Genomic DNA, 27,908 nt, shown 5'->3' with positions numbered 1-27,908 from the left:
GAACTGACTTTTTCATTCAAGAGCTTGAATTCAGCTTTGGTTTCATTAAGCCTTTTTTGGCTGGACTTTGCTGTATAAGAAAGGGTTTTTTTTGGTTTTTGTTTTTCCTTTCACCAAAACCTGCTTCTCAACCTTTTAGTTTTATGTAGTCCTATTTGGAACTGGTTTAGTGATGTGATGGTCTCAGTCCAGCTCCTTGTTGACAAAAGTTGACCAAAATCACACCACCCCAATCGGTGCTAACGGTATCTTTGGCAGAATCAGCAGAGAGGTCAGCAATTAAACAGGCGGAGAGGCTGAAGTGTCTTCTCACCTTTGCAGATGATCCCTCTAGGTCAGGGTTTGGGTAGCAGGAGGCAGACAGGGCAGTGTGGAGAAGTTTGCACTGCTGTGGTCCATGCTGCATCTGCTTTGAGCACTTGAGCTTCCCTGGCTGTTAATCCAGTACTTTTCATGAGCATTAATTGCAGTTAAAAATAATTAAGCAAATCTAATATTTACCTATTGCCAGATCGCATCCAGTTTATAAATATGCTTTTTTTTTTTAATCCATGATTGCTCAGCTTCTGTAGTAATATTTATAGTCTTAAAGAGACCCTTCTTTTTCCAGAAGAACCGACTCCACATAAAATCAACAGCCCACCCTCTGGAGTTGCATACGCTCATGATGTCTTGGACTGTGGCCTCAAGCCATGCCCCCTGGCTTTTTCTAGCCTTTCTGCAGATCCCATGGGCAGATATGGACAGCCAGATAGCATAGGGACAACACCTACGCACCCTGCAAATGCTGCAGGGGCCTCTGCTCCGAGCCCTAGGATTGAAATTACTCCATATCATGAACTGATTCATTCAGGGGGTCCCTTCCGCAGCAGAGACACAGATCTTTTGGTAGAACATCAGTCAAACTCAGCTACCACTAGCCCCAGGGTTACCCTGCCTGTCCCTGGCTTTGAGGGCTACAGAGAACCGCTGTGTTTGAGCCCAGCTAGTAGCGGCTCATCTGCAAGTTTCATTTCAGAGACAAATTTCTCTCCTTACACATCACCATGTGTTTCACCAAATAATGGTCCTAGTGATGACCTTTGTCCACAGTTTCAAAACATCCATACTCATTATTCTCCTAGAACCTCTCCAATAATGTCACCACGAACAAGCATCACGGAGGAAACCTGCTTGGGACAACATTCACCATCACCCCGTCCCAACTCAAGATCTTCATCACCAGGTGCAAAACGGAGGTACTCTTGCACTGAGCTCTACAATACTCAGCCGCCTTCCACTTCTCCACGACAGTCAAGGACCCCCTCTCCACAATCCTCTCCTCGCATCCCTTTGAGAGAAGACAGCTCTTCAGTTACTTACACGCAGTTGCCCAGCGCTTCTATTTCCATGGATGCTATGAGCAGCCTTCCTACGGATCCTTCTTGTGGTGTTCCCACGAAAATTTGGAAAACCAGCCCTGATCCTTCATCGATGCCTTCCCACAAAAACAGCATTCCATGTCACGTCTTTCAGACTGTTGACTTCCATGGGCCTTGTGAGCAGGAGGACAGGAGAAACTCAGCCCCAGAATCGATTTTGTTGGTACCTCCATCTTGGACAAAGCAACTGATGCCTGCCATACCTCTCTGCAGGTATGTAACACTTCTTGTGCTTGTGTGTTTTCTTATCTCATGAAGCCCTCTGTCATGTGTGATGACTCCTAGGGAGTGTTTCCTTGGGCAGATCATCCTGCAGAACAGGGCTAAATGTTCAGGGATGGCAGTGATTGTGCCATGGTGCTCTGTGAACCCAATATATTATGATTCTGAGATAAATCTGGGTTTGGAAGAAACATCAGGAAAGTTGTTCATTGATGCCACAATATACAACAAATTTACCTCAGTTTGCCAAACTATTTGTCTAAAAAGCAAATTCCAGGCAGCCTTTGACAAAGGTCAGGCACTCTCACTCTGTCCTAACACTTTAAATAAAATAGTTTGATTGCTATTCTAAATTCAGTGAATATGTCACTGAGAAATTTCCTTCAAGGATGAAAATGCAGTAAATATTTCCTGATTCAAAATAGAGCATACTGCTCCAAGTCAGACTGAACATTCATTCAACCCCTAGTGATTTATTGTTGCTTGTTAATTTGTTAATTGTCATTTAACCAAGATCTCAGTCGCTTGCACTACCCTCGTCTACTCCCTCTATTGTCTGACGCTGGCACTAGAGACACCCGGCAGCACATGCAGGTTTGGACCCTGCTCGCCTCAGATCTGCCAGGATAGTGGTTTCCAAACTTGTGACTCCACTTCCAATTGCAACTGGAACCCTGTCAGCCCTCTCGTCGGCAAGGTTATCCCCACGCTGAGGTTATCCCATGCTGCTCCGGACCTAGTAAACACAAATTGCAAGCAAAAGAACATGGGCCATGACTTTCCATGGTTAGTTAGAGCAGTCTTGGCGGCAGTTTATACTAATAAGGTAATGGCTGGTTAAAATCCACTGCAAGTTCTAATTGTGCTTTTTAACGTATTCATTTCATGTGATAAACTCTTGTGCATTTTGATAACAGGAAAACTAATATCAGGTAAGAATATATAGCATTTTATTCTTGTTCATCTTGTTATTTATAGAAATCATAAATTTTATTTTAAAATAGTCTTTTTAAGGAAACAATTTATGCAACTGGTAAGTAATGGTGAATGGAGATAATATTTCACAATATATGTTAGCTATGATCAAAGTTTAAGATGCACAACAAAAGTTAAATAAAAGAGGGGGGAATCTTTGAAATAACTTTACCACTACAGACACTTCTATTGAAGAATAGGGAGTTCCCTTGCTTCTGCGAGGAGAGAGGCCCATAGAAAACATTGTGTCCATCCTGAATTTCAGCGAAATTTGTAATCAAAGGTGATTAGGACAGCATATTCTCACTGAAATTAATAGCGAGCTCCTGGTCACTTCAGCGAGAGCAGGAGAGCAGCCGCAGGGGGGTACCCGGAGGAAGAGCAGAGCAGGGCTTTGAGAAATAAAGTGCCAGCAGGGTGTCAGACTGTGTGATCTCGCCCTGCCCAGCTTGCCCGTGCAGTCGCTCCCGCCGCTCGAGTGGCCGCTCTCCAGCCAGTCTGGCTCTTACGAGTTACGGATCGAAGTGCAGCCGAAGCCCCACCACCGCGCGCACTATGAGACGGAGGGAAGTCGGGGGGCGGTCAAGGCACCGACCGGAGGTCATCCCGTCGTCCAGGTAAGGGACTGGAGAATACTTGGATAGCAGTGAAGTTGGGGATGAGATCATTTTTGAAAATTTCGCTTGGGGATGACCCTGAGAAGGGGGGAGCATGTGCATCTGGGTGTGTTTGTAAACAGGCCTAAAGTGTCTCGAGTTGAACAGTGGTGAATTTCTAGAAGCTTGGAAGCTTGGCTTGGATTAGTCTATGAAAGCTTAGAAATGTAGCCAAAATATTTGCCATCTTTTCTGTGCTAGATGTTAAACCTCCTGTGATTGAACTCTGTCATAAGTTGTCCAGCTGTGCTGAACTCCAGCTGCACCCGTTCTGTTTTGGAAACGCTCCTCTGTGTCGCTGCAGACTTTTCGTGAGGTTCAAAATGTGCAAGCGTCGAGCCTGGCTTTCCAGCTCAGCTTTAGCACAGCGTCCTATCCAAACTGAGATTTAAAATAAATAGTAGATTGTGTTAGGTGTGAAGCACCAGGGGCGAATGAAGGTGTCAGCCCTGCTCCTCTAGGTCCCTTCAGCGCAAGTCGGTGCAAAAGGGAGGCGCTACGGGTGTTTCGACCCTGTCTGATCCTTGGCTCCCTTCTGTTGCCTACAGCCAAGCAGAACAAGACTCTTCTACATCCTTTCAGAGTTTAAGAGAAGGCAAGGCAACCTTCATTAACCTTACCGGGAGATGGACTAGCAGTGAATTGATGGATTTTAAACTGCAATTTCCCCACAGTTAGTAACAGAGCCCACACACAACCCACTCGCTGACCCCTGGCTCAGGGGCTTCCCCGTCGGGTCAGGCCGTGCCACATGGGATGGCTGCAGTCACCAGCTGCTCCGTCTCTGCCGTCGCGCCGGCTGCTTTAGTCCCTGCTCCAAGCAGTCGCTGAATTGACGTAATCCAAAAGCGAGCCGTCTTCAGGGCAGGCTGCATCGGAGGTTGTGCAGACCTTTGGAATAGTTTGGGAAACGAATTTCAAAATTATCTTAGGCTAACCAAGCATTTTTTGCACAGTAGTGTAGTGTCCTCCCTCTTCTGATTTGTGCCTCAGGGGCTTTCAAAACCTGATTTCTCTTCTTGTACCCCAATCGGCTCCTTTTTATTTCGTTGAAGTATCAAGAGTGAGCTCACCAATGTAAAAGAGAGGAGAATGTGGCCAAGTGTTTTTCTACACAGTGAGAAGTCTTTGCTTACACAAGGGGGTTGGGAAGCTCAGTTAGCTGAAATGAATCCTTTGTATATCATACTGTGAACTAGTTTTATTTTTCCAGTGAAATTTCTCTTTATGCCCCCTCCGCCTTTGCTAGTCATCTTTTTCCTGCGTTTGCATTTTTTTCATAGCTCCTCTTCCTTTTCCTCCCTTTTTTTCTCTCCCAGATAGGTAGCAGAACTTCTGATTTTAAGCCTGTTTAAGTTTAGGTCAGAGAATTTCACCTGTGTATAATTCGGGCACTCAGCACATTCCTTTTGGTTGATACATAACTTGCTGACACAGGGTCCTCCCTCGCGTGCAGTTCTGCTCGTCATCTGTGGCAACACTGCCTTCTTCTGATGTCTGGATATATGACGCCGATAGGAAATCTCTGCAGTAGCTGTAGTGGTGGTGTGATAAGGACAACTTAATTACGCAGCAGCGAGGATGGCTTCAAAGAAAATTTTGGTGGCCTCTCTAAAGCTGTATATACAGAGAGGGTCATGTTTGCTGGCTTCGTAACCCTAGAGAGAAAGGGTGAGAGAGTTTCGGCAGGAGCTCGCTCGTGAATCGGGTTGATGTCACGACAGAAACAACTGCAAGTGGTGAACAAGCTGCAAACTGACAGTGATGGAGGTAACCAAATCTGGCCCTTTGCTGACCTGAAAGGTGAATGAACTGAACCATTAGTGTGTTACAGAAGGTGGAGGGCTTCTCCTTCATCATGGCAAGTTTTATGTAAAATAATGATTGCGTAGCTGAACTGTGTTCATTTGGGGCCACATCAGTCTTTTCACTCGTTTCCTCCTGATTTCAGCTAGTACCATTCAGGAAGTAAAGCCACGCTTTTGGCCGGGGTTGCAAGGTGCTATTGTGATATTACTAGTAATGATGTACAGCAACTGCACACAGCAACCACAGCTACAACTTTTATTAAGTGAAGTTAGGGTGCATCCTACACATGCTCCAGTCGCAATCGTGACTTGCTATGGCAAGGCTGAGCCAGGAAAACATTTAAGCCTATGCTTAATTTTAAGCATGTGATCAATACCACTAATTTCACTGGTTGATCTGTGCTTAACATCAAACATATGTTAAATGTTCCCCTGCAGGCTAAGCCCCTTTTAAAATCAAGCCATAAATTGTTAAATCAATGAGTTTGTTTACTTTGGTAGGGCTGGACTTATGCGTATGGACTGGATATTTGAGTAAAGGGTGCAGGATAATAATAAAACTCATTGATTTAACAAGTGATCACATTTGATATACTTTAATATATACAATCTTTTTAGTTTATGAATCTGACAAACTCGTAACCCACTGTGGTGTGTTGCAGCCACATGGATACATGAACTACATGGCCAGTCAGCACTTACTCATTTCTCAGTGCGCTTACAAACTTGTATCATTTACCTTCCCAAGATATTCCTATCAACAGGATGTTTATTGCAATGAAGGAGTGTCTTGTGACATGGGGAAATAAAAGTGCTTTATTTCCTTCCCGTAATCAATATCAATTAGAGAGGGATTTATATTTTCAGTTGGAGACAGGAACTGATATTCCTAGTTTTATCATAATTTACCATCAGGCTTAAGGATCTTGAACTGTAAATTCAAAGATGCACGTTAAAGACTCCCAAGCAGATGTGCCTCCGCACAGCTGTGCCTGCATATGGGGAAAATATAGACAGTTTCTTTATGGAGGTTTATTATAAACATGGAAGTATTCATTGGATTTGTGTTCATTTTAACATAACAAGGTTCGTATGGGTACAATGCAATGAGATAGTTGCACCTGTATGGTTTATGACATCTGAAACTTATGAAGGCTAGTAAAATCTCAAGTTTTCATGTCATAAAAGTTATTTGGCTCCAAGTTTTTTTTTTATTATTATTATTATTATTATTATTTCCCCTTAGTGAATTTCAACTTTTGTGTTTTTGTCAAGTTCAAGCAGTACAAAAATAGACAAAACGAAACAGGCAAACATCCATTTTTAAATAGTAGATGCTGTGTTGAGGAAAGTGCAGGAGTTAAAGGCAACTGGTTGCAATGAAATGAAATGAGTTTTCAACAAGATCTATCAATTCCCAGTCCCCTTGCAGGGAATGGTGCTGCTTACCTGGGGATGACCAGGCTGTAGCTCTCCTGCAGGCTACAAACCTTCACTAGAGACTCATGGCACCTTGGAAATGATGGAGACTGGAATCCACCATCCTTGGAATTTTTTGGAGTGCTAGGACCTCTCCGTACCAACTCCCTTGAATTCAGTGCTCTCTCTTAAATCCTTGCACTTAAGTACTGAGAAGCCAAACTCATCCAGAGTGGGAGAATCCCATCAAAGCAGTGTGATTTATACTGCAGCTGAATGCCTCATTCATGTTTTACAACCACTTTTGATAGAATGCGATTCCAGCATTTTGATTAACTTCTCTAAAATATTATCTGGTTCTTAAATTTTCCTGACAGCTTCCCTTTAAATTAATCCTCCATGTGACTCATTATCCAGCTGAACCTTCTGCAGGAGAAAGTGTTGGCTAGTTTTTGCAGCGTGGTGTTGACCTGCAATATTTATTTTTTGAAAACTGTGTTTTGCATGTGAGTTTCTTCTTTTGGGTGCTCTGAAGCTACAGACCAGCAGATCTCATATCCTCCAGGCCTTATCTTGTGGTTTATCTTTCTGATGCTGCTTCCTCTTCTTCACGTGTCTAGCCCCGAGAGCTTGTGCACAAGACTCTGCACCAGTTCTGCACTCGCAGCATGGCAGAAGGAGAGTCTGGTTAAACCAAAACCTCTGGTTAGGTGGTCCATGCAGAAGAGGGCATTTACTACTTTGTTTACCTGGGCAGAAGGAAGAGAGAAGCCCATGTAATGTTCACACTGTCTAACTTTAGAGTCCACCCAGAGCTGCACAGAGAAACGTAGACTCCCAATTTAGGTGTTCTGAATCACTCTTGGGAGGAAACTGCAGCTTGCTATTAACTATAGAGGAGCTGGGCTTCTATTTTAGGGACCGAAGTTGAATGCCAATGTTTAGACAGTGTGAGTATCCCCTAGATGTTAAGTCACTGAAAACAGCAAGGAAATCCGGTGTAGCAAGGACAAAGCTGAAGTTTACATATACCTATCGCTTTGCAGGTCCGCTCAGTGACTGAGACCGCAGAGGGGGGTAGGCACGATTCCTTCTTTCTAACTCTTTCAGCAAATTAGAGGGACAGCTGTTATTTGTACTACAGCTGCCCCAGTCAAAGCTCTGAAAGAGGCTGTCCTCCATGAACAGCAGAGATTGCTCCTGCATCAAGAGCTTATGGATAAAACTGGGATTGAGATGGCAATCCAAAACCAAACCTAGTTCTATCCAAGTTTGCCCAGCAGCAGACTCCCTGTCCAGAGGGGTAAAAATCTCCATCTCTGCTTGCTTTTAGGCAAACATCTGCTAGGAAGGACATGGATATATTTGAATTCTGCTTGGGACAGGAGAGATGAGCTAGAGGATCCCTTGAGATCTCTCCCAGCACTATTTTCAATAATCTTTCCAAGAACTCCCACCACTCAGAAGATATTAACATTTTGGGGTTGTTGGCATTGCTCACTCTCCCACAGTCCCGTTCCCCTTGACATGTGATAGCACTTGAGTCATGCTGGATGCTGGCATGGGCGTCCTTTTCCTCATACTGCCCACAGGAAAATGTTGAAATAAGACCTCTTCCCTCTGTTACCTCCCAAAAAGGAGGAGAGAGACAGAGGATCCTGAACAGAGATTTTAATTTCCTCAGCAAAGTTTCTTCTATCTTTGAACTGTTTAAGACAGTGCTGAGAAGAAAAGACCTTCTCAGTAGCAAAGGTTGGGTTTGGAGGAGCTTCACCCATGGTCAAGCAGAGTCTATGGTCACTTAAAAGCCATATAAATATTATTTTGAAGACTTCCATTAAATTTAGTGGTTCTGGTTTTGTGCTTTGCATGAAGCCAATTTTTTTTCAAAGCACTCAAACATGTGGAAATGATGTTTCACACAATTGTGTGACATTTCAGGGAGTTGTAAGCAGAGCCCTTGTCCTTCCCTAGAAGCAAGTGGGAGTGAAAGGAAATGCTTTTAAAGAGGATAGGCTGTTGCTTTATGCAAATGACTGTCCACATACTCTGGATAATTGGATCTGTACTTGTTTCATTAGAAGTGTGTTGCAGTTACACATGTGTTGCAGCCCACGTGTACAGTTGACACAGACCCATTTCACGTGATAATTTTCCCCCATTCTGAAGTCCTCAGGGCTCCTTGGAGAGGAAGGTGCTCAGTAAACGTATGATTTACTGCTGGATTCGCCCAGTATAACTGGGAGCAGTGACACAGGGCATCAAGTTCAGCTGTGCATCTGGCATGGACTATAAAGAGGTGGAGGTATATGATTTTGTTAAAACGTAGCTGAATTCTCATAAACAAAGTCTTGGGGTAAAGGAGTACATACAGGATTCCTTATTTTTACTTATTGTTACTACTTCCCCCACCCCCATTTTTTTCCGTCTGTGTGTTTTGGACTTATTTTGCTGTACACAATCCTCAAGGAAGCTGTTTTTCTGCACAGCTCTTCAGCATAGTAATTTGTAGTAATTTTCTCAAAGGAACATGCCCAGCTCTGGCATTTTGTTTTTTATTGCCGTCTCAGCAAATCTTTCCCCTGAGGTATTGCTTTGCTAATGTATCTTTATAAAAGGCTCAAATACTTCTGCATGAAAAGCAGTACATAAGTAACCATTGACCTCCTTGAATCTCTCACTTCTCTCATATTCACTGTATTGTTAACTCCATTTTTCATCGGAGACCTTGGTGGTTTTTTTTTTTTTTTTCCACTGCCAGATAATCTAATCAATTCAGTGCAATCTGAGGTGGCAATTTTTGAAAGCAGTTAAGGACGTGAGCCACTCGGGCCCCCAGTTTCCAAAGGCATCGCTCTGTTCATGGCGCGAGGCCAGAACGATGCAGACAACCGGCCGAACCCACGACGCGCCCTGCATCCACGACCACCTGATTCGTGGGGGGCAAATTCCTCCCTAGAGGCCTCCCGTGGGGCTTGGATGTTTGCACCTTCCCGCGGGAGGAAGGGAGGGAAATGGGAGCCGGCGCGACGCAGCGATGGGCCGTGCCCTGGCTCGGCGCCGGGGAAGGCTGCGCCGGGAGCAGCGGAGGTCGGCGCCGTCGCAAAAAGCCGGCGCGGTGGCTTGCGTTTTTAGATAGGGGCGGGAGGACGAGTCGACGGTGGCACTGCTGCCGCCCGCCTTTACGCACCAGCTCGGCGGCTTCGGCGCTTCCCCAGGAAGCGGGGGAGCTGCGTGCGGGCCCTCCCGGCCGCGGCGCTCAGCCCGGCAGCCCCGCCGGGGGCCTCGGGAAGGTGAACGCCACGGGAGAAACGGGGTGGCGTGGCTGGGGCAGGAGGGACCTTTTCCCTTCGAGCTGGACCTCAGGGCTCCTCCTTCCCCCCGTTCGCCCCTCGCAGCAGGAGGAGGTGAAATCTCGGGTGGACCCTGCCCGCACCCCAGGTCCTAAAACCACCCGGGAGCATTACTTAGCAAAAGCTCTGGTGACACAGGTGTCTCAGACGTCAGTGAGGTCCTCGGTCTTCTCTGTTCTGGGTGTACAAGGTAGCAGAAGCTGTTGCCAGTTCCTCCATGGGAGAGGTTTTGGAGCAGTAACCTCCAGCGGGGCAGCGATGGGCAAACTGGGCACGGGCTGGCCTTCAGCAGGCGCCACCGAGCCCAACAAGGTTGTCTCCCCGCAGCCTCGATCCCCGAAGCGAAGGGGAGGCGGTAATTCCCGTATGAGTTGTCATCCTGCTCATGTAGTTGCATCTGTTTGAGGGCTTTTACTGGCTTGAATGTAATGGTAAAAAAAATTAAATAAATTACCTAACTGTTTAATGCTGGTGAAACAGCCGAATGTGGACCAAGTCTACCAAATACAGGTATTGAAATGGAGGGCAGGGAGGTGTGCGGCGTGTTGCCTGATCCCGTGCCGCATGCCTGTGTGCTGGGCTCCTCCTTACTGCAGTTATTTAATGCAGGAAAACTCTCTGGAAAGGGGCTCTTTCTGTTCAGCAGCGCCAACCCAACTTTCCCTTAGGTTTTAACCTCTAAAGTTGTGGTGACTTTCACTGCCTTTTTTTTTTTTTTTTTTTTTAATTAAAAAGAAGCTGTAATTGTAGAGTTGTTAATGGAACACACAGGAGCTGCTTTGCAAGAACAAACTTCTGTTCCACTTTCCTTTTATATTTGAATTTTTGCCCTATGTGTTTTCTTGTGGTTTCGAAGTCAAAGACGACATTGTTTTCTAGCCTAGGCTTCCCGTGGGGCCCCGACTTTTAAATGTATGTGACTTCCAGCATGCTGCTAATTCTCTCGCTTATTAGTAGAACAAGGACCTTTGGTGGAAACTCAGAGCCAGCTCAGAGCCTGATGTTGTGATTCGCACTCTCACGAGTAGGGCTTGATTAGAGACACAGTCCTACTGAAATCAAAACTAGCTTGCCAGGAAGATTTGCTGGTGAGGGCAAATAGGACTGGTTTAGTCCTTCTCTGTCTGCCTTCCGACTTGCCTTTTTTAGCTAAGGAGAAGTCGGGAGCCAGAGCGAAGCTTGGCGTGTTTGCACTTCCTCAGCGTTGGCCGGGCTGCACTCACGCCGTGGAGCAGGCTCGTGCTGTAGAGCGTTTTTGTGCCGTTCTCATTGCATTTACTTCCTTTTTCTAGCAGCAGGAGACTCGTGCAGGCTCTGCTGCTTTTGGATGTTGTAAGGATTATACCCACACAGGGCAGTGCATGACAAATTGTGCATTTCACGCCTGATTTACCTGCAGGATTACGGGGGCTGTTTGCACCACGGTGGTGGTTGTGTGTGCCATTTAAGCTCAGAGCTGTTGGTTTCTGGATGCGTTTACTGTGGTTACATGTGCTTATTGCAGGGATAGATGTGCAGGTCTGAAAACATAGACCTCAATTTTAGGTACATCTGGGAAATTCTGTTCAAAGATATCCCATCAAATTTAAGGGTAGACCAGCCAGTACCCCTCACACTACAGCTTGTGGTGATAGCATGTCCCTACCTTGAGATCTGTCTATCTGAAGGCTCACTGGGGCCACTGAGGAAATGAAATTACTAGATAAATTAAAAGTAGTGTAGAAAAACACAGATAAGCCTGAACTTGGCTTGTGTTAAATGTGGGACTGGATGGAATAACAGGGAATATCAAATATGATCTCTGATAAACCAAGATCAGAGGAAGAGCTGGCTTGTCAAGACATAAATGCTTTCTCTAATACTCATGCAAGAAGAGAGCTGTAGGATAACGGTGAGGATAATTAGCTAGTGGGAGAAATTAACTGGAAACAAGCTGGATCCTGTGTTGCTTAAAGTCTTTAAACCAGGCCTACACGCCTGTGTATGGAAGGGATGAGGTCGCTCCAGCAGACGTTGCATGCAGAGGGAGTGCGTGCTAGGAGAGGGTCTCCGCTTTGGGTTCCTCAAGCTCTTTTCGTAATTGCTGGAATTCCCTCAGACCGATACCCTCCGTGTCACGGGTGTCATGTGCTCTGACCCAGGAGAAGGTGAGGCAATAACACCCTGGTTTGCAGTTGGGGTGCCAAGTTTGGGTGCTGCTTTGTGCTAGAGATGACTGAAGGGTCGTCGCCGAAAGTTTCAGTGTCCAAAAAATAGAGTTCAGTCTAAAATGCATTGCTTTGATAGAAAATAACTTTTGGTGGAGGGGAGGGAACAGAGAATACCAAACAGCTGGAGAATACAGATGTGCCTGTGAGATGCAAAAGGCCAGGGTTCGAATTTCTTGATTAGGTAGATCCAGGGCTTGGGCTACTCTTATGAGTGCTTTAGCTGGGGGACTGTACTCAGGGCTTGTCTGCGTGGGGGAGGCAGCATGCAGGAAAGCAGTGCTGGCGTTGATGGCTGTTAGCCGTGCACGTGGACGCTCACGGCCCAGCACTGAGGCCTGCAAAGCTTGTCCCATTCGCAGCGCGCTAAGAGCAAGAGAAGTTCGTGCATAGCAGACAGTGTCCTGTAAACTCACATCGGAGCTTTCTGGTCGCCCGCTTCGCTGTGCAGCTAAGCCTCTAGTTCCTCCCTGCCTCTCAAGACCACTGTCTATTTAATTGCAACTCTGCCTCGCTCCAAGCAAGGACCTGCACCTGGGTCTCCTGTGTCCTGGGGGAGCATTTTGCTTGGTAGGCTGATAGCTCTTCAGGGCGAAAGGGACTGGACTCCTCCTGCCTGGCTCTTGGTGAAAATTTTCTAGGGTCTCTCTACTTCATTCTGAAACAACTGTTGAAACCTTGACACTTCCAAAAGGCCTGAGTTATTTGCTCTCTGAGCATGCCTCCTGTTGCGGATTTCAGCATGAGAATGAAATCGGGAAGGAGAGAGGCTCCTGGGGCTTTTTTTTTTCCCCCCTCTCCAAAAATGCTTTTTGGCCACAATTCTTTTCAAAATCTGACATTCAGTCAAATAGCCTGTGGCCAAGCAAAAGACTGACCTGGTGTGCCTGGACGCAGACCCTCCTCTGGCGGGGAGACACGGCTCTGAGCCTTGCTGGAGAGCAGCAATTTGGTTTGAGGTTCAATTCTTTCAAATCAGTTGTGATCACAGGCTGAACCGAGTCGCTCTGTGATGCTCTTGCTGCTACTTCTGTCCCGTCTCCCCGCTTCTCAAGCTGTGTGCCCTGCCTCGGCCGCACAGCGGTGTCGGGGCTGTCCAGCAGCAAACAAGTTGCACCCGAGGCCGCACGCTCGGTGCTGCACCTGAGCATCACTGCTTCTTCCATCTACCAGGAAGAGTGAATTGGCTGTTGCAGAGGAAGCTGCAGATTTAGGCAATAAGGCAGCATTTCAGCTTGCCCACCTTCACGCTGCTCCAGCTCGCGGGCTGAGGGCTGTTCCCACACCACCGCTGATGGCCGCAAGGGAGCAACCTGGCGAGCGGGGACGCATGGCGGCAGAGCCATGGGCCGAGGTCACGCCAGCTTGGTTCTGTCGAAGTCTTGCACCCTCTATGTTACTCATGGCAGAAACAATTTTGTCTTGCCAAGAGGTGTTTAAAACTTTTATCTTGAGTGTATGCACATGGAAGCTGTTTAATTATTATTTCTTAGCATGAAGAAAATCACATTTTCACTCAACTGTGAAAATCTGATCTCTACGTACCCATATCTGCTTATGTGCAAATAGTGAGATGCATAATGCCTTTGTTTTTAAACTTTCAACTGAGATAGTCAAAGCATCTTGAAAATGGGATCAGCTCTTCATAGGGGCAGGGAAACTGAGGCGCAGAGCAGAAGCAGCTTGCTCACGTTGTGATGTAAGATCAGTGTCAAAAGCGTCAGGGACAAAACCCTGCTTCAACCCTCGACTGCTTTCTGCTGAGAGTTGTCTTCCCTGGCCTAGACCTTTGTTTTAGTCCAGGGTGAAAGTAGAAAGCCCAGTTAGACTCTGGGAGTCTGGTTGTCATTTACTGTAAGGAGTAGTAGAGCAAATGAGACTCAGTCCTTGGAATTTTGACAAAATCGTCACCAAAATAAGAAACATGCAAAACTAGGTATAATAAAAACTCATCATTTAGCAGAATCAGATGTTCAAAGGATTATCTTCTGAGGCCTTTTTAGACTGCTTCAGTAAGGAGTAAAAAAAAAACCTGAGGCAGAGATTTCCTTCTGGTTTGTGTTCTTTTGCTATGTCCCAAGTACATTAAATTGAACAAAAACATGTGACAAGTTTCAACTTTATTGCTCAATGTCAGCCCCTAACTAAAGCAGGCAGGCGAGCCGCTACATGATACGGTGTCTGGATGAGGTCTTTGTGCTAATTACTGACAGCTATTGATATGCCAGTCTCCCCGAGACAATACAGCGAGCTTTTCCATCTCGGTCAGCGTATTATTGAATAAAGACCCGAAAAAATCCTTGAAATTGTTGCAGTCAGAGTGCATCAGTGATGAGAATTAATGATCAAACCCAAAATGCAGAGTTCCTTCAACCAGGAAAAGAAGTGAATGGGCACAGCGAAAGCGCTGCGGCCAGCCGGATGCATTCAGGCAAGCACATCTTCATCTCGTCTGCTTTGTATTGTCCTAAAACGCTTGCTGGCATGGAAAACTGCCTCGGGGCTGATGGAGAGCCTGCACGGAGGAGTCATTTGTGGTGTCAAAAGCTCGGCGCCACTGGTTTGACTGCAAGCTCTTGCTGTTTCTGGAAGAAGGGGGGCGTTCGGGGTGCGGGGTCTCCCCGGAGCGGGGCAAGCTGCCTGCCGAAACCCGGTGCCGCTCCTTGGGAGCCCGGGGAGAGCTGTGAGCGCTCCCTTATCTCCGTGTGTACAGCAGGAAAAGGGAAGCGGTAGGAGGAAGCGATTTCTCACGCGGCTTTGTATTCTCTTCTAATTAAGCGCTGCCAGCCGAGCTCTGTTTTCGCACTTCTCACCGACGGCTGATGACTGTCTATCTGAATCAGCACAGCCTTGTTTCCAAAGCTGACCACACACATGCACGCCCCGTTCTGAGGGAAGCTAAAGTGACTTCCACAGGGAGATAGCAAGTCATACGCGGCGGTTAATAGGCTAAGCCTCATGTTACAGTGAGCTGAAACAAGCCGGAGAGCTGAATAGTTTCAAGCAAATAAAATCACCAAGACTAGTGAATTCATTCCCCAATTTTATATTTTCCTTCTGGCAGTAGCTGGCGTTGTCTAGACAGGAAGATGTGTGCAATCAGCGTTAAAGATGCAGCTTTATACCTCCCAGGGGAGAAAGTCCTAAATGCCTGACGAGCAAGGCTCTGCTGGGATGAATGGGAAACAAATTATTCCCTTCTACTCTCTAAGGCAACCAGCCTTGGTATCGCAGAGGGTGCTGTTTTCACCGGGGCTCTTCAGAGGTGCCCATGAGACTTGCAGGTGCTCCTGCATTTCTCCTGCAAAGCCCCTCGCCATTAGCATGCGGGCCAGGCCTCTAACTTTCCCATGCGCAATGCCCAAACTAGAAATCCTAAGGAAAATTTGGCTCTGAAACCCGTCGGCTGAAAAAGCAAATAGAGCAGCTTGCAATGCTGGTAGGAACCAAGGTACCGTGGCCGGAGCACGCTGGTGCCATTTGCAGCCCGAGGTTGGCGGGCCATTCTGCCGTGTGCAGGGCGACGGCACCCTCGGGTTTCTCGCTGCCCTTGAGCCACGCGTTCCCCCGGAGCCTGGCAAATCACTGCTCCTCTCCACCTTGGCTCCCCCTTTTACAAAGCTAAAAGGAATATGACTTATTTCCTGCCTACTGGTAATCCTCCTACCTCCTGCTAATAATATTATTCTGTGTAAAATACAGTAATATTTACACTCAAGTAAATATGTGCAAGGTTCAACGGTCTGCATTTCAAAGGTCTCACTGAATTCCCTCTCTGCATACATACATTGCAGCTATAGGTGACCACCTGCAAAATCTTTAAGGAATTTACCTCTCTCACTGACTCCACTGTCAATTTACCACTCAGTTATCTGATAGCATAACTGAGCAATGTTGCGAGCGTCACTTTTGCAAAGGGATTTGCTATTTATACAGCACAGTAAAGATGATTCTGTGTTTTTAAATCCCCACAGCCAGAGGCTATGCAGACTGTGCAGATGCAGCAATTTGGTTCATCTGAACACCAGGACAGGGACTGAATTTCAAACTCCCTCTTTAAGTGCTTGTGTTATTTGGAGCTGAGGTATCAGTTTGTAAGAAGACCAGAGATTTAAAATAGTTCAGGAAAAAATTGTGTTCATTTGTATGCCTAACGTGTGCTCTCAATTGCTGTAGTTGCCCACAGAGTCACAGTAGCTGTGTGTTTAGGTGGGTAACGGGACGGCTGACAGGCAGACGCTCACGGCACATCTGCTCATTTTTTTTGTGCGGAGAATTTTACACATGTGCCATTCTGTGCGATAACATGTGCCTTTAACCCCTTTGCCCAAATTTAACGGGCGTTGATCCGTGGAGGGAGTGCAGAATGAATGAATTTTGTTTTTGCAGAGGTGAGCCAATGATTTTAATCCTGCCACAAATTTCCATTTTGTTTAGAAACCCAGTCGTAGCAGCAAACCAAACAAGAAAAGCCTCCTTGTTTTCTGAATGATGTTATTTGTTTATCTGCCAAAGTGCTTTGCATTTCCTCAGGTCACAGACCAGCCCATGTCTGGCTATGTTAACATTATAAGAGTAATGCAAAAGCAAAGTTTAAGAAAAATCTTTCGACTGAAAGAAATAGGATCTTAAAATCCCAAAATAGAGTATGGAAAGGTACACATCATGTCTGGCTTCTCTTTCCCCTTGTGGCAAATGTGACTCAAAGGAGTTGGGTTTTTTCCAGCGTGATCTGTATACAGTTTGGGGGAGTTTTATTGTGAATAGCTCACCTTATAATGCACACAAATATTTCCTTCCAGGGTTCTCTATTCATAAATCTTTCTCGATTCTCACTCTCCTGAAATTGAAATCCAGATGCTTTTTTTTTTTTCTTCTTCGCTGAAAGAAGAGTGGAAAAAGCAGAGAACACCTTGGCCCTGGGTTGCCCCCTGGTCTCCTCTCTGGTGAAACTCCCATTTAGCCCGAAAAAGTAGTGTAGCCTCATGGCCTCCCCTGGGGCAGCTGCAGCTCATTGCAATGCGAACTGGGTCTCCCTTTCCCTTAGATGAGCAAAAGTGTAGGACTGAGAAATTGTGGCTTTTAGAGTGATTTGGTCATTGCTAGGGCAGAAAAAATGAACTGTAAAGTAATAATTTTAAAATTGTTTTACGTCTTCACTTCTCCATAGAGTTCTTTTAGGGATTGCTTTTCCTCCTCCCTTCTTTGTGCCACCAAAGAAAAGATCAGCTTTTTGGTTACATTCTGAAGTGGCTGGCTAGCATAGCGTAGGTGAGTGTTTATCAGGAATAACGGTCTCTCAGATTTCAATATTGAGGAAAGCTGCATCTGACACAGAGCCTTAATGTGTTCTTTCACTCTTGCTCGCAGTGAATTTCTCTATATAAAAATGCAGGACAAAATATTAACTCATTACTGTCCCTGTGAAGTGGGGTTAGCATCATTAGTCCCATGTTACAGATAAACAGAGAGGTTATATGACATGACCAAAGCCATGCAGCAAATTCGTGTAAGAGCTGGGTTAGGATGCTGATTGTAATGTGCCTGGAGCAGTTCTGCGAGCTCCCACCTTCATTCTGCGCTCCTAAGTCAGCCTGGTGTGTTCTTATAATGTGAAAGGTAGATGGAAATGCTTATCGTAAATCATCACCTATATTAGCCCTTTAAATGCAAAATGTAAACAATTAATTAAAGATAAGGACGTACGCTTTAAGCCTCTGTGCTTGACTCGTATATATATTTTTCTCATTCTATTTGCATTTATAACACTATTTTGATTTTCCAGTGATGTCATCCCAAAGCATTGCCATGATGTCATAAATTACCAAATAATTTTCTTTCTTTCTTCCACTGATCAAACAAAAGATTTAAAATCTGGTCCTTTGAAGGATCAGAAGCTCTTATACTGCATGTTTTATACCCCCTAGTCCAGCAGGTGGTATAAACATCGCCATACGAGCAGGCAGCCAATTCCTTTCTCCTTTAAATATGTATATGTTTATACAGACACCCACCCACAGGCATAGATATTATTAGAAGACCATGAATAGTTTTACCTTGGAACTCATTCTATACATGAGCAAAACCACTATTGCAAATTACTTTTAAAGGTGGCCAGTATTAAAAACTGTGCATGTAGCTGGCTCTATTACAGCTGCTACCGACTATGTGCTCATGGGGGGCAGATTTTCTTTTGTAATTTATTATCCATTTTGCTCCATTCCAGTCTCCCACCTATAATTGGGGGATTTTGTTCTGCCAGGGCAGGGGGCAGAGGGAGTGCTGTTTTGCTGCCACTGTAATAACTCTTCCAGTGTGAGGGATCCTCTCCTCATCTTAGCTGGATCCACGCAGAATTATTTCTGTCAGGCATGAGAATAAACACGCTCAGTATTTAAATGTACTCCTCTCTCCTCCCTTCCCCTTGTAAAGACAATATGGCTTTTTGTCGTGCACTGGCTTTTCACTGAAGGCCAGGAAATCTTGGATTTTGGAAGTACCAAGGTTGGGATGATTTCAGTATGTCTCTCCAAGGAACCGGGTTTAGTGGGCCTCCGCGGATGAACAAGGGATGATCCGAACATTCACTCCTGTTCCCAACAGACCTATCGTTTTGACCTCTGTCGCCCTTAATCTTCTAACTTTCAGCCTCACTCCTTACATTTCTAAATCTCCTCATGGCCACCACTGTATTTATCACATTCTTGGCAAAGCTGCTTCCCTAATACCATCCCTTGTGTTTGGTGTCCGGCTCTGCTCCTCCTCCGTCTCACTCTTAGAGCCAACTTGCATGTCTGCACGGAGCTCCGTGCCCTATTCGCCTATTAACAACCCACTGAAGAGCTCACGCGACTGAATTACCCAAGGGGTCCGCACTGCACCTGGGCTGGATTCAGCCATTTTTTCATACATGGCCCTTACTTAAGTCCCCATGTCTTCAGTGGAGCTATTCACGTGAGTGGAGGCTAAGGCAGCTAAGGCCCTTGGGTTGCAAGGTCCCTGGGGCACAGAGCCGCTCTTTGCATGACTTGCAAATATGCCTGTGATGAATGAGGGTAGCTGGGAAGAGTGAGTGTCACTTTACGTTTGCCGAGCTGAAGGGAGGCTGCCAGGATTGCAGGGATGCTGCATGTGGTCCTGTTCCAGGGGGGAATTAGTCCTTCTTTGCAAAGATACCTCCTGCTGACTGGTGAAAAGAAAAGAGAAAAAAAGGTTTGGCCATGAGTGCTATTAGCCTATCATTCTTTTCTCTGATCTTCCCATACGATTTGCTTTGTATGGCTTCATCAAGGTTTTGTTTGCGGACAGAATAATTGAAAACAAATTTAGCATGTCTCAGACCATAAAGTTCCCTTTCAGCTAGATCACTGGCTATGCGGTAGATAAATGTCTGTTTTTAATTTTTGGTTATGTGAGAAATTTAGAATGGTTTGATTTGTGATTTTGAATGTTAATAAAGAAAAAGATATTTCCTCGTCTCCTGGCCTGTGGAGGGATTCTGGCTTTGTGTGCTTCTCCAGCAGCAAATACTCTTTATAAAAATGCTACTTAGTACAAAAGAGTCTATTTTATTTCCTTGAACCCTAGTGGCCCCAGCCATGAACTAAGACCTCTTGGTGCCAGGTACTGTACAATTACAGAACAAAACCATCATCTCTACCTGTATAAATTGCAATGTAACACAATGCAAGCCCAACGGCTGAACGCGGACTGAAAACAGGGTGGGAGGGATGAGGTTCAAGGAGCAGTGAATCAGCCCCGGCCACATAAGTGACTTAAGGAGAACAAGAACATATTCTTTCTTTTCAAGACTTTTGAAGAGTATTGCAGACAGGGTGGGTTGTAGGGTGGAGATGTAGACACTAAAAGTGAAGATCCTCCCTGGGGGATGAGGCAGAATGGCAGAAAACTCAATGCTGTGAGTGTTTAAGAACCTGATGCTGGTGTTTGGTGCTGGATTTGGGAAGTCTGAGATTAGATGTGGATAACTGGATAGAAAATGAGAGATGGGAGGGCAAAGAGAAGGGAGGAGCTTGAAGTCAAGGACAGCTAGCTTATGTCTGCAATGAGGAGACAGAGGAACTGGAGAGATGTGAAGCGACGGATGACTTGAGCAAAGTAAAGGGTTGGGAGGACGATCCTTCCAGCAGGGTTTGGAGGGGGTGTGAGTGGCCAAGACTGCCTGTGCTGAAGCCAGAGAAAAGGATGTCGCAGGGATCATTAATTTCTGACATGTTTATACATACTTTAGCATTTCAGTTCTCAAAAACATAGACACGTTTTCTAGATACTTCCTGTTTGGGGGGAAAAAAGTATTTTTTACTGCAGTTGAAGTAGAAATCACAATCTGAGCTGGGGCAAAACCATTTTAGTGAATGTTAGGTGGGACATAAACTAGATATGTGTTTACCAGCTGGACAGCACATAGGGCCTGGCCAAAAGCCCACTGAAGCCAATGGGCATTTTCCGTTAGCTTTGTTAAGCTCTTGTGCAGGTCCATGCAGATCCATAACATCAGAGCATATGGGGGTGCAGTGTATACACCATAACATCAAAGCATATGGGTGTATGGTGTAAACCTGGCTGTGATGCCAGCAGAAGGACACTTTGTTTGCTCCTTACTGCTTTTCCTACCGGCCGGAGCAGGGAGCACTGCCCCAGGCTGCAGGTGCCGGGAGTCACCACCACTTCACAACTTCATCCACCCAACAGGGAAAAGTCTTTTGAAACCTGGAATCGGTCACAGCAAATTAAACAAACATGCTAAAAAATATACCTTTCTAGGGGATTTATCAATCCATTTTGGAGACAACCAACAAATTTCTGGTAATGGAGAGCTAAGTCTGGAATTTTTTTCTTCTTGATATGTTTAATATTATAACCGTTAATAATGTGTTTTCATTAGCTACCTTCCATGTGTACCATGGACTCCAGCAAATACTCTTAAGAGGAAATGTGTCTCTGAGAGTAGAAGAGAGGCTGGTTTTAGTACTACACATATCTTTATATCTATATATGTCTACATATCTATATGCATGTTTTTAGAACTTTCTGTTTTCTTGATATGAGGGTGTTGCAAGCCCTGTGTGTGATAACAGATTTTTAATCTCTTGACAGCTTCATGGCTACATGGAGAACAAACCCTTGGGTCTTCAGATCTTCATTGGGACAGCAGACGAACGGATACTTAAACCTCATGCGTTCTATCAAGTCCATCGCATTACAGGAAAAACTGTCACCACCACCAGCTATGAAAAAATCATTGGCAACACCAAAGTTTTAGAGATCCCATTGGAACCCAAAAACAACATGAAAGCAACGTAAGCATTTTTTTATTATTATTACCAAAGTTGAGGAGGATTAAATTGGCATGCAAAGTTCCTCCTACGGAAAAGACTCACTTAAATGAATAAAGATGTTTGCTCTAGAGGGACTCCCCATTCCAACACATTGGGATGATATAAGAATTTAAGACCATTTTTGTAAAAATATGAGCAGAATAGCTGGATTAAAGCTGCTTAAAGAGTTGCCACTCGTCAGCTGACTGCACACGTATTTTTTCCTATTTACTCTAATTGCTGCAGTGACTGTATTGTAATCATCTGTCATATTCAAAGTCAGAATGGTTTTGTAGGAAAATGAGACTTGAATCTGCAGTCTTTATGCTGCAGTGATACAATGGAAAAAGGTGCAAGAGCAGCAAGGACCAGCAGGCAGTGGAGGAAAGGTGTGCGTTTTGTTTTAGGACATTTAATGGAATAGAGCACATCTCCTGAACTCAGCCAAGTTGCTCTGGCCATGAAATCACAGGATGTCCCATTGTAATATATCAACAGAAAAGCAAGTACAGGCACATCTTTTCTGTATTATTTCTTCTAGTTTTATGAGACAGAGGGTTGAAGTGGGCACCAGTCTGAAACTTCAGGCTTGAATGTTTTCCAGGCAGCATCAGAGTGATTGCTCTGTAGAGGGAAGAGCTATATCTCTGTCCTTCAGAGGATTCTGAAAAATTGGCAGAGTTGCTATGTTTCTAAGCCCCCTACTTCTTCGCAAAATCCACATTCTTTCTTTATATATCTTTTTCAGAATAAATACCTCATTTCTCCCTTTCCTTCAAGTCTCTCCTTCCCCCTGCACCCAAGGAAATAAATAATAGTCCACATCTCAAACTTAAGCAGCCAAGCACTAAATGGAACATAAGTGTCTGTTCTTAATGAGTAACCCTAGAATAATAAACCCCTGCACGTGTACAGTGGCAAGGAACAGTGTGGGTGTAGGAAACATTGGGGTTTATGCCTCCCAAGAAGTGATTTTAATTCTTATCAATGAAGGAAAAATAGTGTATATATCAGAACAGTAGTTGGTAGTATCCATTTAGTAACAGTTCTTGTTGCACCCTCTGTGGAGTGTTGCTGAACTGAAGATCCCAGACTCTGTGAAGATTAACTGGTCAGGTTTACACAAACCGGTGTAAGCAATCCTAATCCTTTTCCAGCCCCATCCTCCTCCCTACAGCCTCCCTTTGCGGAGGGACATGGGGGTGGGGAGCAGAGAACCATTTGCTTTACTGCCAGGCCAATCCCTTGGCTGGGAACAACCTCTGAGGGCCTTGGGGGATAACGTGGTAACCTGAGCCAGGGCTGGAGACTGCAGTTTTAGCAGTAGCCCCTACCTTGTCTGAAAGGACAGACAGTGTTTTGGTTCCCACTTTGGAATTGAATTCAGTGCTTGCCCGTACAAACTGTGAGCAAAACGTGCTCGGACGGTGCGTGCGCTCAGGTAGTGCAGCTGCTGAGGTTCCCCGCAGTGCTGGGCTAGTTTGCCTGCATGCTGACAATAGCTGCTGTGCAACCTCTGAGTGCTAAAGCTGTTTGGAGAGCTGGTGGTGGAGGCTTTAGTGCCTTACAGCTCTCCGGCACAGGCTCCGTGCGTTGCCTGTTCCAGTGTGTATTTCTTGTTCGTGTTTACGTGCCCTGTCCCAGTGTGCCACGGCACCAGGGTGCGTGCTGCCATGGGCGCACTTGTGTTTAGCACAGGAGGGAAATAAGACTCAGAGGGTTATGACATTTTGGAGGGGTTTCCAGCAGAAAAGCCACCTAACCCTAACTCTGGCCCTACCCCTGGACTGGGACATGCCTAGGACAAGCTGAGCCACCAGGCCAAGGACCATTTGGAGGAGAGGTCTAGCAGTGGTCCTCACTTCCCTGGGCCATCCTTTGCTGAGCCCTAGTGCTCATTTTGGGTTCCTTGCTCTGTGACCCATTCAAATGGCAATATTGGGATCCTGAAGGGAACAAGAATCTGGAGCTCCTCTTAACCAAATTTAGTCCTCAGGAAAATCAGTCCTAGGACAATTTAGTCCTCTTGACCATCATCTATGTAATAGTTGATTTGAGAGCAGGAGTGTTAAGCTGTGCCTACTCTGAGTGGCTTGTGTGCTTGGCAGCATTGACTGTGCGGGGATTTTGAAGCTGAGGAACGCGGACATTGAGCTGCGTAAGGGAGAGACAGACATCGGCCGGAAGAACACCCGCGTTCGGCTTGTCTTCCGCGTTCACATCCCGGAGTCCAATGGCAGAATCATTTCCCTGCAAGCGGCGTCTAACCCCATTGAGTGCTGTAAGTATGCCCTGAGATTCGCTTGTTCTGTCTCTTGCAACAATGATCTTCCTGCCTGGTGCCCCAGCCTAGCACAGAGGGAGAAAAACCTACATCCACGCAGCGGTCAAATAAGCAAAACGCAAGGTGCTCTGCTGTTGTGGCACACTGTCACTGGCTGGCTCGGTGTGACTGTGCAGCTCTAACTCCTATGAGCTCCTTTTCCTGGCACAAGCAGCTCCACTGAAGTCTATGGGCTCCTCAGTCAAGCAGGGATGGCCCAAAGGTTTAAGCGAAGGTGGGACAGAGACCTTGTCATGCGGCAGAGGCTGGCTGCCAGGTGTGTGCTCTGGACAGGAGAAGTAAGCTTTGATAGGAGGTGGGCTCCTTTGAGCGTGCTTGGAGCTTGTGAGGACAGCAGGACATTCAGAGCTTTTGAAAATGTTGTTTATTAGTTTGTTGCTGATGGATCCTTGTGGCTAGGAGGTCTTTTGTGGGAGCAGTGGAGTCGGTGTGGGCGTGCGTATATGGGTGTACACTCTGTGTGAGTGTGATATTCTGTCTAGCTTCCAGACAGTGATTTTATTTTTAGGAGTGGTGCAAGAAGTTGTTATCCACAAGCATACAGGTGTTACGATGCATGAAATTCAAACCTCAACCAGATCCCAGCATTGTGGCCAATCCTTCCTTTTTAAGGAGTGACCACCATCCTCTGATTTGAGCTGTGTCAGGAACACAGATGAAATGGAGAAGAGGTTTGATTTTGAGACTCAGGCTCATCCTGGTTATTGTTTTTCTAGATAACAGCTCACAGGGCTGTGCAGCTCAGGAGGCTGCAGCTGAACCAGGGAAAGCCCCAGTTATTCTGGTATTCCCCTGAGGGACAGAAGAAAGCTTGCAGTTTTGATTCCTGGAGCAAATCCTACAAGTGTGTAAACTGAGAAACCTGCACCTCCCACTCATTTTAACGTACTGGATCCTGAGAAAGAGAGGCCTCCAGCAAAGTGCCCCCCAAGTCACAGTCATTTCTGGAAGGGCTCCACCCACTTTTCTGGTTTATGTGCATCCTGTGATGCTTTTTGTTGGTAAATGGTGCCTTTTCAGTGGTTTGGGGATTTCACAAATACAAAATGAACAGTTTTCCCTCTACTGAATGACTCATCCCCTTTAGCAGAACCTGTCTTGCCATGTGTCATGCGAAGAAAGTCATTGAAGAGCTTCCCATGTACAAGTTTTATTTATTGATAGGCAGACTCTGCTTAAATATCAACTACTTATTGGTTACAATATGAGAGGAGCCGGTTTTGGATGGGAAATCAAGAGAAAATACAACTAGTGAATTATTGATGATATATTTGAAAAGAACAATAGAATTGAATAAACAAGGGAAGACTAGGGAGAGGATGATGGACAGGTATGATCCCATGGTAACTTTTATGAGAAGATACCAACTATCTAAGTGTTTTACCAGCTGTATGAAAACTCCTGGCACCATGAGGGGGAAAGGAGAATAGGGGGAGTAGCCACCACGTTTCTCCATAGGAAACAGTTATGGTCCTTTATGGAACCAGATGGTTGAAACAATAGCGGCCTCCACCCCGAACAGGCACGTGTCCCAGCTCAAACAAAGGCCCATTTGCTAAAGGAAACATTTGGTAAACTGCAACTTCTGTGGATAGAAAAGGAATTGCAGCAAAGGATCACCGGCTTCTCCCACAATTTCTTTTCCTACTGAAAACAGCCTCCTCCTTCCTGAAATTGGGAGCTATTTGGGTGGTGTAACTCCAGGTGTAACTCTTACATTCACTATACAGAAAAATAAGATAAGCCCAGGGCGAAGGGTGATGGTCCGCTGGTTATGCTGTGAGCCCCACAGCTCATGCCCCAGTTATTTGAGTTCTACAAGGAAGAGCAATTAACTCTTTCAGAAGGAGTTAGCCAGGCATTTCTAAGGACCTTCCAAAATTACACATTTTATTTATTCGCATCATCAAAGAGAGTTCAAGCAGAAATCTGGTTACGGTTTATAGACTAGACTCCACTTGCCAAATTGCGTGTGCACATCTAATTTGCCTGTGCAATGACTGCTATTTGCAACGGTTTCTTTAAGATGGCTAAGCCTTTATTCTGAGGTTATGTTTACTTCGGGTCTTAGAGGCATAAAAAGCCACGAGTGGAGGTACTGGTTTAAGTGGCTTATTTATAAGATTATTAGAATTAAATTGAAAATATTAAAATGTTGGCTGCGTAGCAGACAATAAAGTTCCTAGGAGGAAAAAATGCATTTGTTCACCAAGAAAAAATGAAAGTTTTATCTTTTGGAAACCTGATATACTGGTAATCTTGGAGGGATATGTTAAGGACTATCCTTTACTGAACTCATGGAAGTAGAGTATAAAGTAATCCAGAGAAATAAGCCTATTCCATTTGGAATATGCATTACATATTTAGCAATGCTTATGCATTTTAGTACCACTTTCTCATCTTAGCCCGGTTCTGGGAAGATGGTTAATAACATTAGTTGATTCAACCAGCATTAGAGATGCAGGTTAAATCGCACTATAGATGATAAATCTAAGTTTCTCCAGGACAGTCTGCATATTTCAGAGCTGATAGTCTCCTTTTAACTCAGAGAAGTTGAATTCCCCTAGCTAGCCCTGATGTTGCAAAAGGGGATAGGCTGGGGCTCCGCCACATCTTCTCCTTGGGTCCTACCTCCCTCGCCATCAGAGTGCTCTTTTCTCCTTTGTTTGCTTTTCTTTTTTTTTTGACACGGCCACTTGGGAATCCTTGTTCCTGAGGAACTCATCTGTAAGATCTCTCCTGTCTGGTAGCTGTTAATAACACCCATAGGCAGAGTCAGTAGCAGTTTTAAGATAACCTGCCATTTACCCTAGCCCGGGGGTTCCCCCAGGAGCGCCGTTGCTACCAACAGACTATCCGAGCACTCTCCCCAGCAGAAGCCGATCCCGCTTAAGAGCTCCTGCCAGTGTCAGCAGATCATTAGCTGCAATGAAGCAAGACCTGCAAAGTATCTGCTTTTCATGGGGCGCTCTGCTTCCACCTCATCTATGTCACATGCAGCCCTTGACAGCTTTTAGGAGGGGATTTCACAGGTTCAAAGAATCATTCAGTGCAAGTTCCTCCCCAGGCAGTTGCGTGGGAGACCCAAGGAGGTGATATGTTGTTAAATGATCAGTTATGCCTCAAAATGGACTTCATATCCAGACGTGCCTGCACATTCAGCAGTGAGCAGCTCTTTCCTCCTTTTGCTGGCTGATTCATTCTGAAGCCGCTGAGGAGGCAGAAGCATTTGAGAGCCCTCTGATAATTGTAGCAGCGGGCTGTCATTTAGGTAGGGGTAAAAAGCCACTGTCTTGTGGGTGTGGTGCTGGAAAGGTGAGGAGGACCCCTTCCCCTGGGTGCTGTTCTGCGCCAAGGCCATGCAACGACAGTATGCCCAGCGGGTGCTACGCTAGGTATCCCTGTGATCTGCAGCTGACAGGTCCATGCAGCAATGCCTTCCTTGGCCCAGCGCCTGCCTGCCCACCCCTCTGTGCGTGAACACCTTTGCACAGCTATTTGCACGGCTGTTCGGCACCCCAGGACTCGCCAGGGCAAGGTGCCCTGTGCCGTACCATATGCCACCCCCCTGGGTTGCAGCAAAATGCTGATACCATTCAGCAGTGCAAGGTGTAAACTTTGGGGATCTAAAATCAGTAAAATCAGTAATCATGAGCCCTAATCTCTTAGTATCTTCAAATATCATTACTAGGAGAACTGAACGCTTTTTCTTTGCATTACTTTGGTGCCAAAACATGCTATTTTCATCAGCACCACAGCATGTCTGAATGCAGAGCTGCTGTCACAGAGCTAGGTGAAGTCTCCGACATAAAGGGTTACCGAGCTAACTTGTCCCTTTAAATACAGCCATAGTAACAACAGTCCACTGGGTGAATTACCCCTGGAGGGTTTTGATCTTTACAGATGTGATCATTATTTTCAGACTGTTGAAACAATTTCTATAATATTAGTTCTATTCATTTGCTTTGATTTACCTTTCATGATGAGCAGAAGCTCATTTCTTGGCGAGTGATTGATCATTGAGGTCATGTTTCTACTCCTTAACTGAAATGTCCGTAAGGAAAAGAAGGCAGAGTATTGAAGGGGTTTCGGAGTAGCCACATGAGCACTTGTTGGGCTGATGCAGACATGCAGTTTGTTTTACTCTACGAGATTTGCAACCAAA

General features: G+C 45.6%; 1 protein-coding gene across 4 annotated transcripts in view; it reads left to right on the top strand.

Annotated features, from left to right (window-relative positions):
• The first annotated feature begins 1,074 nt into the window (after positions 1–1,074).
• The window catches only part of NFATC2 (nuclear factor of activated T cells 2), an 86,655-nt gene continuing 59,821 nt past the window's right edge, over positions 1,075–27,908 (top strand). For 3 of the 4 annotated variants that reach the window (XM_067308017.1, XM_067308019.1, XM_067308018.1), the window contains exons 1-4: positions 1,099–1,634; positions 3,067–3,235; positions 21,179–21,381; positions 23,508–23,680. In XM_067308017.1, the coding sequence (XP_067164118.1) occupies positions 1,138–1,634; positions 3,067–3,235; positions 21,179–21,381; positions 23,508–23,680 (1,042 nt within the window). In that variant the 5' untranslated portion in view covers positions 1,099–1,137. Of the gene's footprint in view, positions 1,635–3,066; positions 3,236–21,178; positions 21,382–23,507; positions 23,681–27,908 lie in introns of all 4 variants that reach the window. The other variant, XM_013951419.2, reaches the window with a different exon arrangement.

Source organism: Apteryx mantelli, chromosome 18 (assembly GCF_036417845.1).
Source record: "Apteryx mantelli isolate bAptMan1 chromosome 18, bAptMan1.hap1, whole genome shotgun sequence".
Taxonomy (NCBI): domain Eukaryota; kingdom Metazoa; phylum Chordata; class Aves; order Apterygiformes; family Apterygidae; genus Apteryx; species Apteryx mantelli.
The sequence above is the reverse complement of the archived record's forward strand: the minus strand, read 5'-3'. Positions and strand labels throughout refer to the sequence as shown.